Raw genomic sequence first — 17,633 nt, forward strand, 5'->3', positions numbered from 1 at the left:
TAAACTCTGTGTATGTCCTGTCGGGAATAGTCTGTCTAGCCATGTTTGTTTAAAATCCATTTGAACAATACTATGTTGGTTAAGAATAAGAAAGGAGGAAGAGAGAGAGCGAAAGCAAGTGAAAGACATTCAGGGAGGGGAAGGAAAACGTTTAAAAAAGTCTCTTTGAGGCAGCAGTCACTAAGGGGAGGGCAGCCGGATACCACTAGTGGGTGGCGCCTGATGGTTGTATCTGAGCCATGGACACACATAGCAGCAAGCCTCTCTTTTACATACTCCCTTCCCCTAAACAGGAATAGATGTCATTTTTTAAACAGGAATAGATTTGATATATTTTAAACAGGAATCGATGTAGTAGGCGGTTTTCTGTCACACAGTTTCTTACATCATCCCTTCTGTCTGGATTTTTCTCAGAATTCACCCAGAAAACAACAATTCGGCACAGACTGAGACTCCTGGATCCTACAGTGTTTTACAGCACTATCTACTCTTACCAGTGGCTGCTGGAAAAGGAGGAGAAACTGCTGCCTGAGGCCTGAGAACAGGGAGGCTAAGATTCTAACACTGCCACACAGGCAGCTCAACAGTCATGTCAGCCTCCCTCCTGGACGCTGATCCCATCTATGCCACGGTTGTCCACACTGCCAAGGCCAAGGCATGGGAGTCACCAGGTGCCGTGTCTGTACCTCCAGTCAGGCTGAGGGCTCCGGTGGACCTGAAGCTGACCCGCAGCCTCTCCAAGTCAGACTCAGACCTGTTTGTGTCTTCCCTGAGTGAAGAGGATGGGGGTCTGAATGGCCACTGTGAGTCTGTGACCAACTGCAGCTCTGGGAAAAAACGGATGGAGAGATCGCCCTCCTTCGCCTCAGAGTGGGATGAGGTAATACTCTGGGCTCTCTGGGTGGGAGAAGATGCAGGGATTGGCACTGGGAGAGTTAATGCATAGACAGGCTACCAATTGAGCTTTTTAACTCCTATAGGGGCTCGGGGGAAAGGAGGGGGAGTATTGTAATGAGGGATAAAGAGAGGAAGGAAGAAGAGTGAGAGGCAGGAGGGGAAGGGGCAGCAGTGGCGCTGACTTTACCTATACAGTCACTGCAGAATGCCTGTAGGCAAGTGCTGAACGCATGAGTGGCCTGATCACTCCCACCGATACCCCATAGCAGCCCTGGCACAAAAGGCTAATTGGGCTTGGAATGTCACTCCAGATACAGCCAGACTGCTTCCCAGAGGTCAGCCCATGCATGGTTCAATGTCTCCCCTGTTCCCACTGGTTCTCCTGCTCTCTGGAAGGCTAATACAGGACAGAGCCCCAGCCTCAGCGCTTACTGTATGTATACAGATTCCATCCTGGTCTAAAGATGCATTGTGCTGAACTCTAGTCTAGATAGAGGTTATTGCCTCTTTTGGCTCAGCAGTGTCTCCTCCCGTGGCCATTCCCCCTGTTATTCCCTAGTTCCCCGGCCCTCTCTCTGCTCTCCCCTCTATTCTCTGCTCCCTGACAATACTGTTTACTCAGGCCCTGCTGGGTGGGGTGTCCTGTTCTCAAGGGCATCCTGTTTTGCAGCTGCCCCCGTGTGTCTGTTTCTCGTGTAGATTTTAGGGATTCATTTGGAGCAGGATGGGGGAGAGGACGCAGGGACAAATACTTACTCAGACATACTCATAAGGAGCTTAACAACGGCCCGTCCCACTCAGACAGTCCAGAGCCCGGCTCTAATTACACACACACACACACACACACACACACACACACTGTTCATAATTTTCTGAAGTCATTTACCGGTATATTTGTAATTTCTTGTCATTAGCCTGCCCTATGCTTGTCCCAATTATTTGATTTGATGTAAGGGTTATATTGAGGGCATTTAAGCATAAGAGTGGTCCTCCTTGCGGGAAAGCACTCTAGCAAGCAAGGGATCATCACACGGTATGCTAATGACAGGTTTGATGACATCAATTATCAACAGCTTTACATCTTGAGCACATTTGTTAAATTCTTTAAAGGAACAAGTGTCCAAACCAGACCTGTTAAAGATTGCATATCTCCATACCTCCACTCATTAGTAATGCTTTGAACATCTCCATTCATTAGTGAGAGTACTTCAAATGAGCTTTTTATATCAGAGAGATGATTGTGGTTGTAGTGTGTGTTTGCTCGTGCGTGCATATAAGTGTGTTGTGGCATGCTCTCGTCCATTTCCCTCATTGTGTTAACATTGCTCTAGTCTATTGGGGCGCTGGCTGAAAATAATTTCAGCTTGGAAAGACTAACATGTTCAGCACATATGCTGGTTTAAGTCCTTCCATAATTCATGTGGCTAGCTGGGGCAGAGATCTATTTATAATATCTAGTTTGACAAACTCACCTGACAGATTGGGTCTGCATTGGCTCACCCAGCGAAACACATCCACCTGATGTCCCCATCCCACTGCGCCAGACTGACAGAGAGCAGGCTGTGTCGGGCATGTGAGCAAATATGCTTGATTGAACATCTGATTAAAAGTCTCTCCTCTCGTCATCTAGGCATGGAGCCAATGGGCAGTTCAGCTGTGAACATAGTCCATAGGTGAAACAGGCATGGCAATGAGATCCATAAAAAAACTCCCGTCTTTGAGGTGCCCTCTTGGTTCCACCATCAGTCTATTAGTCTGTACTGTGGCGTGTCCTGCATTAGTGATCCTGTTACATACCAATCTGGCTTAACCCCCTGCCTCATATTACCTCCTGATGGCTAAACTTCACCGTTCATTTGTAATACACACTACAGTTTAAAAGTTTGGGGTCACTTATAAATGTCCTTATTTTTTAAAGAAAAGCACATTTTTTTGTCCATTTAAAATAACATCAACTTGATCAATTTGATTTAATGGACAAAAAAATGCTTTTCTTTCAAAAACAAGAACATTTCTAAGTGACCTCAAACTTTTGAACTGTAGTGTACCTGCAGTGAAAAGGCAATACTTATGGACCACACATTCTTATTGTGCCTAGATACTGAGAAAGGCAGGAGAAAAGTTCAATAACGAGCTGCTGCTATTCAATCTGGCAAAGGGATTTACAGTCCAGGCTCCTAATTGCTAATTGGTAAAGTAGTTTAATGGCTATCCAGCTCAAAGCTTATAGCTGACAGTGATTCGTCATGATCTACACAGATGGGTATATAATTAACCAATTAACTTTTGTTCATATGGGGACTTAGCTAAATTAATAGCTGTGGCTTGACTGTCTTAAATGAGTTGAATTCCCATTAAAAATAATGTGGATACTATACATTACTATACAGATTTAATCCTGAGCGATAGACCCATGAGAGGCCCTGGTTAGGGTAAGCTTCCCAACAGGTCTTCTCCCTGGGTCCTTGATGTGGGTAACAGAACAGTGTGACAGCAGCAGAGATTGAAGTGCCCACTAAGAGGATTAGCATATAGATCCCACCTGAATACAGTCTGATCACTTTTAAGAGGAGCACAATTGATTTAACAGAGTCCATCAACAGGCCCTTGACTTCATAACTGTGCTATAATATGTATAATGTAATATATTTCTTTGTGGTCACCATTAGAGGTCGACCGATTATGATTTTTTTCAACGCCGATACCGGTACCGATTATTGGAGGATAAAAAAAAGCCGAAAGCGATTAATCTGCCGATTTATTTATTTTTTATTTGTAATAATGACAATTACAACAATACTGAATGAACACTTATTTTAACTTAAAATAATACATATATAAAAATCTATTTAGCCTCAAATAAATAATGAAACATGTTCAATTTGGTTGAAATAATGCAAAAACAAAGGGTTGGAGAAGTAAAAGTGCATTATGTACCATGTAAAAAAGCTAACGTTTGAGTTCCTTGCTCAGAACATGAGAACTAATGAAAGTTGGTGGTTCCTTTTAACATGAGACTTCAATATTCCAAGGTAAGATGTTTTAGGTTGTAGTTAATATAGTATTTATAGGACTATTTCTCTCTATACCATTTGTATTTCATATACCTTTGACTATTGGATGTTCTTATAGGCACTATAGTATTACCAGTGTAACAGTATAGCTTCCATCCCTCTCCCCGCCCCTACCTGGGCTCAAACCAGGAACACATCGACAACAGCCACACTCGAAGCAGCGTTACCCATCTCTCCACAAAAGCCGCGGCCCTTGCAGAGCAAGGGGAATAACTACTCCAAGTCTCAGAGCGAATGACGTTTGAAACGCTATTAGCGCTCACCCCGCTAACTAGCTAGCCATTTCACATCGGTTACACCAGCCATTAGGCTGATAGGCTTGAAGTCATAAACAGAGCTGTGCATGCGAAGAGCTGCTGGAAAAATGCATGAAAGTGCTGTTTGAATGAATGCTTACAAGCCTGCTGCTGCCTAACATCGCTCAGTCAGACTGCTCTATCAAATCATAGACTTAATTATAACATAACACAGAAATACGAGCCTTTGGTCATTAATATGGTCAAATCCCGGAAACTATCATTTCGAAAACAAAACATTAATTCTTTCAGTGAAATATGGAACCGTTCCCTATTTTATCTAACGGGTGGCATCCATAAGTCTAAATATTCTTGTTACATTGCACAACCTTCAATGTTATGTCATAATTACGTAAAATTCTGGCAAATTAGTTCGCAATGAGCCAGGCTGCCCAAACTGTTGCATATACCCTGACTCTGCGTGCAATGAACGCAAGAGAAGTGGCACAATTTCACCTGGTTAATATTGCCTGCTAACCTGGATTTCTTTTAGCTAAATACGCAGGTTTAAAAATATATACTTCTGTGTATTGATTTTAAGAAAGGCATTGGTGTTTATGGTTAGGTACAGTCGTCCAACGATTGTGCTTTTTTCGCAAATGTGCTTTTGTTAAATCATCCCCCAGCGTTGCATCGATTATATGCAACGCAGGACACGCTAGATAAACTAGTAATATCATCAACCATGTGTAGTTAACTAGTGATTATGATTTTTTTTGTTTTTTGTTTGTTGAATTTGACCCCTTTTTCTCCACAATTTCGTGGTATCCAATTGTTTTAGTAGCTACTATCTTGTCTCATAGCTACAACTCCCGTACGGGCTCGGGAGAGACGAAGGTTGAAAGTCATGCGTCCTCCGATACACAACCCAACCAAGCCGCACTGCTTCTTAACACAGCGCCATCCAACCCGGAAGCCAGCCGCACCAATGTGTCGGAGGAAACACCGTGCACCTGGCAACCTTGGTTAGCGCGCACTGAGCCCAGCCCGCCACAGGAGTCGCTGGTGCACGATGAGACAAGGATTTCCCTATCGGCCAAACCCTCCCTAACCCGGGCGACGCTAGGCCAATTGTGCGTCGCCCCACGAACCTCCCGGGCGCGGCCGGTTACGACAGAGCCTGGGCACGAACCCAGAGTCTCTGGTGGCACAGCTGGCGCTGCAGTACAGCACCCTTAACCACTGCGCCACCCGGGAGGCCAACTAGTGATTATGATTGATTGTTTTTTATAAGACAAGTTTAATGCTAGCTAGCAACTTACCTTGGCTTCTACTGCATTCGAGTAACAGGCAGGCTCCTCGTGGAATGCAATGAGAGGCAGGTGGTTAGAACGTTGGACTAGTTAACTGTAAGGTTGCAAGACTGGATCCTCCGAGCTGACAATGTGAAAATCTGTCGTTCTGCCCCTGAACAAGGCAGTTAACCCACCGTTCCTAGGCCATCATTGAAAAAAAGAACGTGTTCTTAACTGACTTGCCTAGTTAAATAAAGGTATACAAAAATAAGAATCTGCAAAATCGGCGCCCAAAAATACCAATGTTGTTATGGAAACTTGAAATCAGCCCTATTTAATCGGCCATTCCGATTAATTGGTCGACGTCTAGTCACCATACTTGATTATTCCCACTCATTGTCACACTAATCAAAGGCTTGCCACTCAAGAGCTTACTGGAAAATAGTGCATATGTGCATTCTACTGTAAGACAATTCACAATTCAGTTTGAAAAATCATCTATTATGTTATGCGTTATGATAGCTACATTGACTAGTTTTTTGTACACATATTCCACCGATTTGTTCTCAACTGATGTCCTGCACATCTGGAAAGAGTGATGATGTGGGACAATTATGTAGCCTTAATTCTGTTACTCTCGGGCTGAAATAATTTACCTCTTTAATTGTAATGAGATGGAATTCCGGAAAAAGCTGCTTTTGGGCCGAAATAAGGTGCACTATGGCCAATGTGGTGCTGGTATGTGTGTGACAGAATGTATCTGGGTTAATTCAAAGTGGAATATGTAAGGTTTGTATCGCTGTAGGGAGCTGCCATGCTTCCCACGTGTCTGACTTCTAAATGAATCAAGGCTTTTCCTGAGTGTTTATGCCACTAGCAAAGTGCATAGGACTTCTCAAATACTAAATATTGCATCAAATAGCCCTTTATTTGTCTCCAGTGTAATTAGTGAAAGCAAATTCAGATTTTCATCCTCTTATAGTTGTATACAATACAGATTTAATCACAGGATAGCACTGTATTATGGTATTAGCTACCACTTGAACAGTTAGTGTACAGTTAGCTCCCTCCATGGCTCTGAGAAGCTCTCTTCCCATAATCCCAATCTATCTAGAGGAAAGGGTGCTGGAGAATGTCACACCAGTTCTCACACACAAATACAAGGCTAAACTGTGCAATATTACTGCAATATTCTTCTTGACTTTGCTTTTAAGATACATTATGATCCTTTCTTTTCCAAGAGAGAAGAGGTTTTAGGTCCATAATCTGCTGTATTGTTCTGTGTTAACCCCCAGGCAGACTTGTTGTTTCTCTCTGTATACTGCATGTTTTCCCTTTCTGTTCAGAGAAGGGGCAGAGAGCCTTATTTAATCTCATAAAGGTCATTTTGCAGAGATCTATTTGGCCTGCCACTTTCCCCTGTGCTTCGTGCACACAAGGTTCAAACGCTTTAAATTGTGAGTGACCCTATTACCCCGCTGTGTTTTTGCTGAGTGGTGGAGGGAGTGTGAATGACCATTAAAACGCTACCAACATTTTTGTGTAAATGCTGACCAGACCGCTTGCGCGCGCATGATGATTTTGTCCACCCACACCAGACACGATCAGGGCACGCAGGTTGGAATATCAAAATTAACACTGAACCAACTATATAAATTTGGTGGCAGGTTGAAAAGCATTAAACATTTATGGCAATTTAGCTAGCTAGCTTGCTTGCTGTTGCTAGCTAATTTGTCCTGGGATATAAACATTGGGTTGTTATTTCACCTGAAATGCACAAGGCCCTCTCCTCCGACAATTAATCCACAGATAAAAGGGTAAACTGAGTTTGTTTCAAGTAATCTCTCCTTTAGGATTTTTCTTCTTCATTGGACTTTGTATGGCAGTTGGCAACCAAGTTTAAGGTGCATTACCACCACAAACAGGAGTGTGGACCTCAGTACATTTTTCAATCACCCATGTGGGAATATGCTCATAAAAAACAATGAGGAGCTGGGTGAGGTGGGACTTGCAGCACGTCAAGCGTCACAAATAGAAACAAGTTCTATTTTAGCACCTGGCTATGTAGACACTTGTTGACACACGTGAGCAGTGTGGGAGAAATGATTGAATAACATGTTTGTGTACATTTATTTTGCAATGCCCGCACACGCGACACAAGCGGTGTGGTCAGCATGTTACTCTTAAACAACCCTCCTTCATCTTCAGCCCTCCTCCTCAGTCAGCCTCCATATTCAATCAACATTACACTGTCTGTAAACATACAGACACAAGATGTATGAGCAAATGTTGAAGCTTATTAATCAAGGATTTGGCCTGTCTTAAGAAATGTTAGCAGTAAAGGATAAGGTTACAGACTCTGAAAATATACTATATTACATTTATTTGTGTTATGGAAATGATGAATATGTTTAATAGTGCTATTGTTGAATCTTAGGGAAACCATATCTGGTTTGTTCTGCTCCTCCTCCTCAGATTGACAAGATAATGAACCTGATTGGAGCAGGCATCGAATCGTCCAATGACAAGCAGTGCATATCCCCAGGTAAATGTTATTTATTTGTATTGTCTTGAATACCTTCATGTAGGTAAATGCTGCAGTAAGCTGTATGTCAGCCTTGTGATAGAGTGTTCTGGTAAAGGGTTAACCTTCATTACAGGTAGAATGTGTCTACGATGTGTCTTCGACTAACAGCCAACAACCCTATTATCTAAGACATAAATGATAGCCAGTGGGAATTGTGGTGGAGTACCCCACCAAGGTAGTGGCAGTGCTAGCAACACTGGCTGTAACCCTTTGGGGGATGGTCACATTCTGACAATCAGGGAGGGGGCAGAATACTGTGGCCTTGGCAGCACAGCATCATAATGGTCTGACTGCACAGGGGGTGCCGGGGAAAAAGGGTCTCCACAGGGGACCAGCGTGAGTGTGTGTTTTGGGGAAGGGGGGTATCCAATCTCCATCAGCCAGGAATATACATTGGCTTATCAAATCTTCCCATCCCTGCTCAATTTTGGTACGCCTCTCAAACAACTACAATGGTATATGCATTCACATAGCAAGTCTACTTTTGAGCTAGGCTCTGGGGATGAAACAACTGTTTGTGTATGTGTGTGCATGAGGGCCTGTGTGAGTGTGTAGGTGGGGGTATTGGTGGAAGGGGAGAGGTGTAGATGTGTATGTGTGGATGGGGCGTGTGCTTGTATGCATCAAACAGACGTTTCTATAGAGTAATGATGTTAGGGGCCATACAGGATGGAATCACAAGCTGTAATATAAAATAATAATTTCTGCATGCCTAAATGTTGATTTTCTACTGCTTGTCCTTGATAAAGATAACAATCCTTTGTAGGAAGTGCCTACATTATTATTTTTCAATTGTGGGAAGGAATTCATGTATGCGTATAAAAAATAAATAGTTACATATAGTATAACCGAGGCGAAAAGGTTAGACATGCTTATGGCTACTAACCTGGTTTTGTTCTGTAAGTGGCACTTTGTTCTCCTTTCAAGTGTCCCAACCTCTTAAGGACCCTAGGATCTATGTGTACGGGGGTGGTCTGTCAGTCACAGGGACGACATTTCTACTTGGGAAGGGGAAGGTTTTTGCGGGAGGGAAATTGTAGGATAACTAGAGGTCTACTTAGAGCCAGTTGGGGCTACAGTATGTTTAGCAGGGCAACTATCATGGTACAGCTACATGGATAACAGACAGGTATTTATACTGGTGGCACTGGTAGGTATGGATAAGTATCTCAAAATGGTGACTAGGATAGTGGTAATTTTGTCAAATAGAGTCCAACATGGTAATTGGTGAATTGAGTATAGCAAGCTATAATTCCAATGGTTTGGCGATAATAGGGAAAGAAGAACAGTTTTTACATGGTTAAAGGAAAAGGATTACGTTATTTATTGTTTACAGGAAATGTATCATTCAGTACTTTCTGATGAAGTGGCTTGGGAAAAAAGTGTGATGGTCAAATCTATTTCTGTCACGGTGCTAAGGAATTCAAAGGTGATATAATTCTTATAAAAAACAATCTAGATCTTGAGGTGCAATCTGTTAAACTAGATCCAAAAGGAAGATGGATTGCTTTTAATGTACTACTTGAAGATAAAAAGTTATGGCTAATAAATCTATATGGACCGAATAATGACGATTCAAAATATTTACAATAATCAAATTAGTCTCCAAGATACAAATAACTCTATTGTAATGATAGGGGACTACAACACATTTTTAAGTACGTAAATAGACCATAAAGGCTATCATACTACCAACTATCACCCTCTAGCGCTCAAAGAGATTATGATAATTATGGATACGTTGGAATTGATGGCTATTTGGAGGCTCAAAAAATCGGATCTCTTAAGATATACTTGGAGGAGACTTAATCAAGCTAGTCAGATTGATAATTTTCTGGTAGCCTTTTCTATGGTGCCAAAAGTGAAAAAGGTATTGATTAAGAATTGAATGTGATCAGATCATCAACATATCCCTCCATATACAGTTGAAGTCGGAAGTTTACATACACTTAGGTTGGAGTCATTAAAACTCGTTTTTCAAACCCTCCACTAATTCGTGTTAACAAACAATAGTTTTGGCAAGTCGGTTAGGACATCTACTTTGGGCATGGCACAAGTAATTTTTCCAACAATTGTTTACAGACAGATTATTTCACTTATAATTCACTGTATCACAATTCCAGTGGGTCAAAAGTTTACATACACTAAGTTGACTGTGCCTTTAAACAGCTTGGAAAATTCCCGAAAATTATGGCATGGCTTTAGAAGCTTCTAGGCTAATTGACATCATTTGAGTCAATTGGAGGTGTACCTGTGGATGTATTTCAAGGCCTACCTTCAAACTCAGTGCCTCTTTGCATGACATCATGGAAAAATCTAAATAAATCAGTCAAGACCTCAGAAAAAACATTGTAGACCTCCACAAGTCTGGTTCATCCTTGGCAACAATTTCCAAATTGTAGGTACCACATTCATCTGTACAAACAATAGTACACAAGTATAAACACCATGGGAACACACAGCCATCATACCGCTCAGGTAGGAGACGCATTCTGTCTCCTAGAGATGAAAGTATTTTGGTGCGAAAAGTGCAAATCAATCCCAGAACAACAGCAAAGGACCATATGAAGATGCTGGAGGAAACGGGTACAAAAGTATCTATATCCACAGTAAAACCAGTCCTATGTCGACATAACCTGAAAGGCCGATCAGCAAGGAAGAAGCCACTGCTCCAAAACAGCCACAAAAAAGCCAGACTATGGTTTGCAGCTGCACATGAGGACAAAGATCGTACTTTTTTGAGAAATGTCCTCTGGTCTGATGAAACAAAAATAGAACTGTTTGGTGATAATGACCATGGTTATGTTTGGTGGAAAAAGGGGGAGGCTTGCAAGCCAAAGAACACCATCCCAACCGTGAAGAACAGGGGTAGCAGCATCATGTAGTGGGGGTGCTTTGCTACAGGAGAGACTGGTGCACTTCACAAAATTGATGGCGTCATGAGGAAGGAAAATGATCTGGATATTTTGAAGCAACATCTCAAGGCATCAGTCAGGAAGTTAAAGCTTGGTCGAAAATGGGTCTTCCATTTGGACAATGACCCCAAGCATACTTCCAAAATGGCTTAAGGACAACAAAGTCAAGGTATTGGAGTGGCCATCACAAAGCCCTGACCTCAATCCTGTAGAAAATTTGTGGGCACAACTGAAAAAGCTTATGCAAGCAAGGAGGCCTACAATCCTGACTCAGTTACACCAACTCTGTCAGGAGGAATGGGCCAAGATTCACCCAACTTATTGTGGGAAGCTTGTTGAAGGCTACCCAAAACGTTTGACCCAACTTAAATAATTTAAAGGCAATGCTACAAAATACTAATTGAGTGTATGTAAACGTCTGACCCACTGGGAATGTGATGAAAGAAATAAAAGCTGAAATAAATAATTCCTTCTACTATTATTCTGACATTTCACATTCTTAAAATTAAAGTGGTGATCCTTACTGACCTAAGACAGGGAATTTTTACCCGGATTAAATGTCAGGAATTGTGAAAAACTGAGTTTAAATGTATTTGGTTAAGGTGTATGTAAACTTCTAACATCAACTGTAACAATGACAAACTTTCCGCGAGGACAGGGATATTGGAAATTTAACCAGGGATTATTGACTGACACTACTTTCTTACCAAAAACGAAGAAATGTATAACATACTTTTTGTTGAACAATACAGGTTCAGGGGACCCACTTATCATATGGGATGTCTTTAAGTGTGCCTTTAGAGGCCATTCAATTCAACTTTCATCCCAAAAACAAAAATGTTATCGGTCAATGGAGAAAAGACTTACAACAGAAATTGAAAATCTAACATTACACATCAATGGTGTAGATAAATGTAATACATAAGCACTAAATAATCTAGATGCGAAACAAAACGAGTTTGAGAAATTTATTCAGGAAAGAAAGGTTTCATCTTCATAAAAAAACTAAGCAAATTGGATGGAGAACTGCAAAAAGGTTTTCTAAACCTTCAATATAGAAGCACAACCAAAAAGATCCTACAAATTTTTTTTTTGCAAACGATGGAGAAATCTTTATCTCACCAACAGAGATTTTTTTTAAATGAGGAAGTACAATTTTTTTAAACAATTGTTCTTTTGTCAAGTTCCTTCAACCTCACTTGACGATGAGTTTTGTGATATCATTCTCCCCCCAAAAATAGATAAAACTATCTGCAACAGAAAAAAAGTATTGTTGTGAAGTATTAATTGCACATGACGAGCTATGGTTGGCAATTGATTTCTATCAGACGGGGAAAACCCCTGGTCTTGATTGCATTCCAATAGAGATATGTACAACTTCTTATGAACTACTGACATATCCATGACTATCATGTTTTAATTACTCATGTATAAATGGCAGACTGTCGGACACACAAACAGAGGGACTGATTTTTTCTCCTACTGAAGCAGGAGCCAGGGGGGCAATACAAAGACCCCGTCTCTTTAAAAAATTGGAGGCCCCTTAGCAGTAAGTCGTCCTGTCGTGTCGTGTCCCTGTATATTTTGTTTATATTTTGTTTATTTTTCGTTTTTTACATATTTTTCGTTTTTTACATAGCTATCCCTTTAAAAACATTTTGCTAAACCTAAGCTTCCAAATACGCTGGATCTTCACAACTAGCTATCTAGCTAAACCGCAACCCCGGATGATTACCCCTGGCTAGCGTCTCCACCCACTTAGCTTGAAGCTAGCCCGGCCTGCGCTACCACCGTAGCATACTCCTGAGCTACAATACCCGGGCCCACGACCGGTCTATCGATGTCACCGCATGAAGAGGAATAAACAGACTCACCCCATCGCGACGTCCCCCAAAGGCTAACTCTCTAGCCCTCGCTATCTCCCTGCTTGCTAATTCGGCCTGCTAACTGCTAGCTTGTCCAGCTCCGGTCCGCTAACTGCTACCTTGTCTAGCCCGGGCCTACAAACTGTTAGCTTGTTAGCACAGGCCTGCTAACCGCCTGAATCGCCGCGTCCCAAACGCCCACCGGACCCATATTTACTTTCTATCTCTTTTGACTTTTAATTTGTTTATACCTTCCGGAAACCTGCCTCATCCAATGTGATACGGAATCGCTATTATTTTTTATTTATTTTTAGAACACACTCAAGAACCTCCAGAAGCTAACCAGCTAACTAGCTACAAGCTATTTAGTCATTGTTCGTTTTTTTTTTTTTTTACCTGGATAACACTCGCCAGTCCAGCTTCCCTTCCCCATCCACCGCTGCCCCCTGGACACTGATCTCTTGGCTACATAGCTGATGCACGCTGGACTGTCCATAAATCACGGTACTCCATTCTGCTTGTTTGTTTTATCTGTTGGCCCCGTTGCCTAGTCTACGCCATTTTACCTGCTGTTGTTGTGCTAGCTGATTAGCTGTTGTCTCACCTACTGTTTTAGCTAGCTTTCCCAATTCAACACCTGTGATTACTGTATGCCTCGCTGTATGTCTCTCTCAAATGTCAATATGCCTTGTATACTGTTGTTCAGGTTAGTTATCATTGTTTTAGTTCACAATGGAGCCCCTAGTTCCACTCTTCATACCCCTGATAACTCCTTTGTCCCACCTCCCACACATGCGGTGACCTCACCCATTACTACCAGCATGTCCAGAGATACAACCTCTCTCATCATCACCCAGTGCCTGGGCTTACCTCCGCTGTACCCGCACCCCACCATACCCCTGTCTGCGCATTATGCCCTGAATATATTCTACCATGCCCAGAAACCTGCTCCTCTTATTCTCTGTCCCCAACGCTCTAGGCGACCAGTTTTGATAGCCTTTAGCCGCACCCTCATACTACTCCTTCTCTGTTCCGCGGGTGATGTGGAGGTAAACCCAGGCCCTGCATGTCCCCAGGCACCCTCATTTGTTGACTTCTGTGTTCGAAAAAGCCTTGGTTTCATGCATGTCAACATCAGAAGCCTCCTCCCTAAGTTTGTCTTACTCACTGCTTTAGCACACTCTGCTAACCCTGATGTCCTTGCTGTGTCTGAATCCTGGCTCAGGAAGGCCACCAAAAATTCAGAGATTTCCATACCCAACTATAACATCTTCCGTCAAGATAGAACTGCCAAAGGGGGAGGAGTTGCAGTTTACTGCAGAGATAGCCTGCAAAGTAATGTCATACTTTCCAGGTCCATACCCAAACAGTTCGAACTACTAATTTTGAAAATTACTCTCTCCAGAAATAAGTCTCTCACGGTTGCCGCCTGCTACCGACCCCCCTCAGCTCCCAGCTGTGCCCTGGACACCATTTGTGAATTGATCGCCCCCCATCTAGCTTCAGAGTTTGTTCTGTTAGGTGACCTAAACTGGGATATGCTTAACACCCCGCCAGTCCTACAATCTAAGCTAGATGCCCTCAATCTCACACAAATCATCAAGGAACCCACCAGGTACAACCCTAACTCTGTAAACAAGGGCACCCTCATAGACGTCATCCTGACCAACTGGCCCTCCAAATACACCTCCGCTGTCTTCAACCAGGATCTCAGCGATCACTGCCTCATTGCCTGTATCCGCTACGGAGCCGCAGTCAAACGACCACCCCTCATCACTGTCAAACGCTCCCTAAAACACTTCTGTGAGCAGGCCTTTCTAATCGACCTGGCCCGGGTATCCTGGAAGGACATTGACCTCATCCCGTCAGTTGAGGATGCCTGGTCATTCTTTAAAAGTAACTTCCTCACCATTTTAGATAAGCATGCTCCGTTCAAAAAATGCAGAACTAAGAACAGATACAGCCCTTGGTTCACCCCAGACCTGACTGCCCTCGACCAGCACAAAAACATCCTGTGGCGGACTGCAATAGCATCGAATAGTCCCCGTGATATGCAACTGTTCAGGGAAGTCCGGAACCAATACACGCAGTCAGTCAGGAAAGCTAAGGCCAGCTTCTTCAGGCAGAAGTTTGCATCCTGTAGCTCCAACTCCAAAAAGTTCTGGGACACTGTGAAGTCCATGGAGAACAAGAGCACCTCCTCCCAGCTGCCCACTGCACTGAGGCTAGGTAACACGGTCACCACTGATAAATCCATGATTATCGAAAACTTCAATAAGCATTTCTCAACGGCTGGCCATGCCTTCCGCCTGGCTACTTCAACCTCGGCCAACAGCTCCGCCCCCCCCGCAGCTCCTCGCCCAAGCCTCTCCAGGTTCTCCTTTACCCAAATCCAGATAGCAGATGTTCTGAAAGAGCTGCAAAACCTGGACCCGTACAAATCAGCTGGGCTTGACAATCTGGACCCTCTATTTCTGAAACTATCTGCCACCATTGTCGCAACCCCTATTACCAGCCTGTTCAACCTCTCTTTCATCTCGTCTGAGATCCCCAAGGATTGGAAAGCTGCCGCAGTCATCCCCCTCTTCAAAGGGGGAGACACCCTGGACCCAAACTGTTACAGACCTATATCCATCCTGCCCTGCCTATCTAAGGTCTTCGAAAGCCAAGTCAACAAACAGGTCACTGACCATCTCGAATCCCACCGTACCTTCTCCGCTGTGCAATCTGGTTTCCGAGCCGGTCATGGGTGCACCTCAGCCACACTCAAGGTACTAAACGACATCATAACCGCCATCGATAAAAGACAGTACTGTGCAGCCGTCTTCATCGACCTTGCCAAGGCTTTCGACTCTGTCAATCACCATATTCTTATCGGCAGACTCAGTAGCCTCGGTTTTTCGGATGACTGCCTTGCCTGGTTCACCAATTACTTTGCAGACAGAGTTCAGTGTGTCAAATCGGAGGGCATGCTGTCCGGTCCTCTGGCAGTCTCTATGGGGGTGCCACAGGGTTCAATTCTCGGGCCGACTCTTTTCTCTGTGTATATCAATGATGTTGCTCTTGCTGCGGGCGATTCCCTGATCCACCTCTACGCAGACGACACCATTCTATATACCTTCGGCCCGTCTTTGGACACTGTGCTATCTAACCTCCAAACAAGCTTCAATGCCATACAACACTCCTTCCGTGGCCTCCAACTGCTCTTAAACGCTAGTAAAACCAAATGCATGCTTTTCAACCGGTCGCTGCCTGCACCTGCATGCCCGACTAGCATCACCACCCTGGATGGTTCCGACCTAGAATATGTGGACGTCTATAAGTACCTAGGTGTCTGGCTAGACTGCAAACTCTCCTTCCAGACTCATATCAAACATCTCCAATCGAAAATCAAATCAAGAGTCGGCTTTCTATTCCGCAACAAAGCCTCCTTCACTCAAGCCGCCAAGCTTACCCTAGTAAAACTGACTATCCTACCGATCCTCGACTTCGGCGATGTCATCTACAAAATGGCTTCCAACACTCTACTCAGCAAACTGGATGCAGTCTATCACAGTGCCATCCGTTTTGTCACTAAAGCACCTTATACCACCCACCACTGCGACTTGTATGCTCTAGTCGGCTGGCCCTCGCTACATATTCGTCGCCAGACCCACTGGCTCCAGGTCATCTACAAGTCTATGCTAGGTAAAGCTCCGCCTTATCTCAGCTCACTGGTCACGATGGCAACACCCATCCGTAGCACGCGCTCCAGCAGGTGTATCTCACTGATCATCCCTAAAGCCAACACCTCATTTGGCCGCCTTTCGTTCCAGTACTCTGCTGCGTGTGACTGGAACGAATTGCAAAAATCGCTGAAGTTGGAGACTTTTATCTCCCTCACCAACTTCAAACATCAGCTATCTGAGCAGCTAACCGATCGCTGCAGCTGTACATAGTCTATTGGTAAATAGCCCACCCTTTTCACCTACCTCATCCCCATACTGTTTTTATTTATTTACTTTTCTGCTCTTCTGCACACCAATATCTCTACCTGTACATGACCATCTGATCTTTTATCACTCCAGTGTTAATCTGCAAAATTGTAATTATTTGCCTACCTCCTCATGCCTTTTGCACACATTGTATATAGACCCCCCCTTTGTTTTCTACTGTGTTATTGACTTGTTAATTGTTTACTCCATGTGTAACTCTTTGTTGTATGCTCACACTGCTATGCTTTATCGCAGTTGCAAATGAGAACTTGTTCTCAACTAGCCTACCTGGTTAAATAAAGGTGAAATAAAAATAAATAAAAATAAAAATGTTGCGAAGCAAAACTATTGGCAAACCGTATTGCTCATAGAATAAAAAAGGTCCTACCAGTTATGTACAACAATTCATCACGATCAGACGGGATTCTTAAAAGGAAGATATATTGGAGGCAACATTAGACAACTACTAGAAATAATGGAAGACAATGAGAGTGCAGGGAAACCAGGTACAGTATAATCTTTATGGCAGATTTTTGCGAAAGCCTTTGATACAGTATGTCTAGAATCTGTTTACAAGTGCCTGGATTTTTCAACTTTGGAGAATCTTTAATAAAATGTGTTAAAGTAATGTACAACAACCCTATATGTAAAATAATAAATAATGGTTACTTCTTTGATAACTTTGAATTGTCAAGAAGTATAAAACAGGGTTGCCCTCTGTCGCCATACCTATTTATTATGGCCATTGAACTGCTAGCTAATGATAACATTAAAGGGCTAAACATGTTTG

At 43.1% G+C, this 17,633-nt stretch overlaps 1 protein-coding gene across 2 annotated transcripts in view; it reads left to right on the top strand.

Moving 5' to 3' along the window:
• The first annotated feature begins 233 nt into the window (after positions 1 to 233).
• Positions 234 to 17,633, top strand: part of LOC109891025 (ankyrin repeat and SAM domain-containing protein 1A) — a 45,333-nt gene continuing 27,933 nt past the window's right edge. Inside the window, exons 1-2 of one of the 2 annotated variants that reach the window (XM_020483272.2) lie at positions 234 to 880; positions 7,978 to 8,047. In XM_020483272.2, coding sequence (XP_020338861.1) covers positions 590 to 880; positions 7,978 to 8,047 — 361 coding nt within the window. In that variant the 5' untranslated portion in view covers positions 234 to 589. The remainder of the gene's footprint in view (positions 881 to 7,977; positions 8,048 to 17,633) is intronic. The other variant, XM_020483275.2, reaches the window with a different exon arrangement.

Source organism: Oncorhynchus kisutch, linkage group LG5 (genome assembly GCF_002021735.2).
Source record: "Oncorhynchus kisutch isolate 150728-3 linkage group LG5, Okis_V2, whole genome shotgun sequence".
In the NCBI taxonomy this organism is placed as follows: domain Eukaryota; kingdom Metazoa; phylum Chordata; class Actinopteri; order Salmoniformes; family Salmonidae; genus Oncorhynchus; species Oncorhynchus kisutch.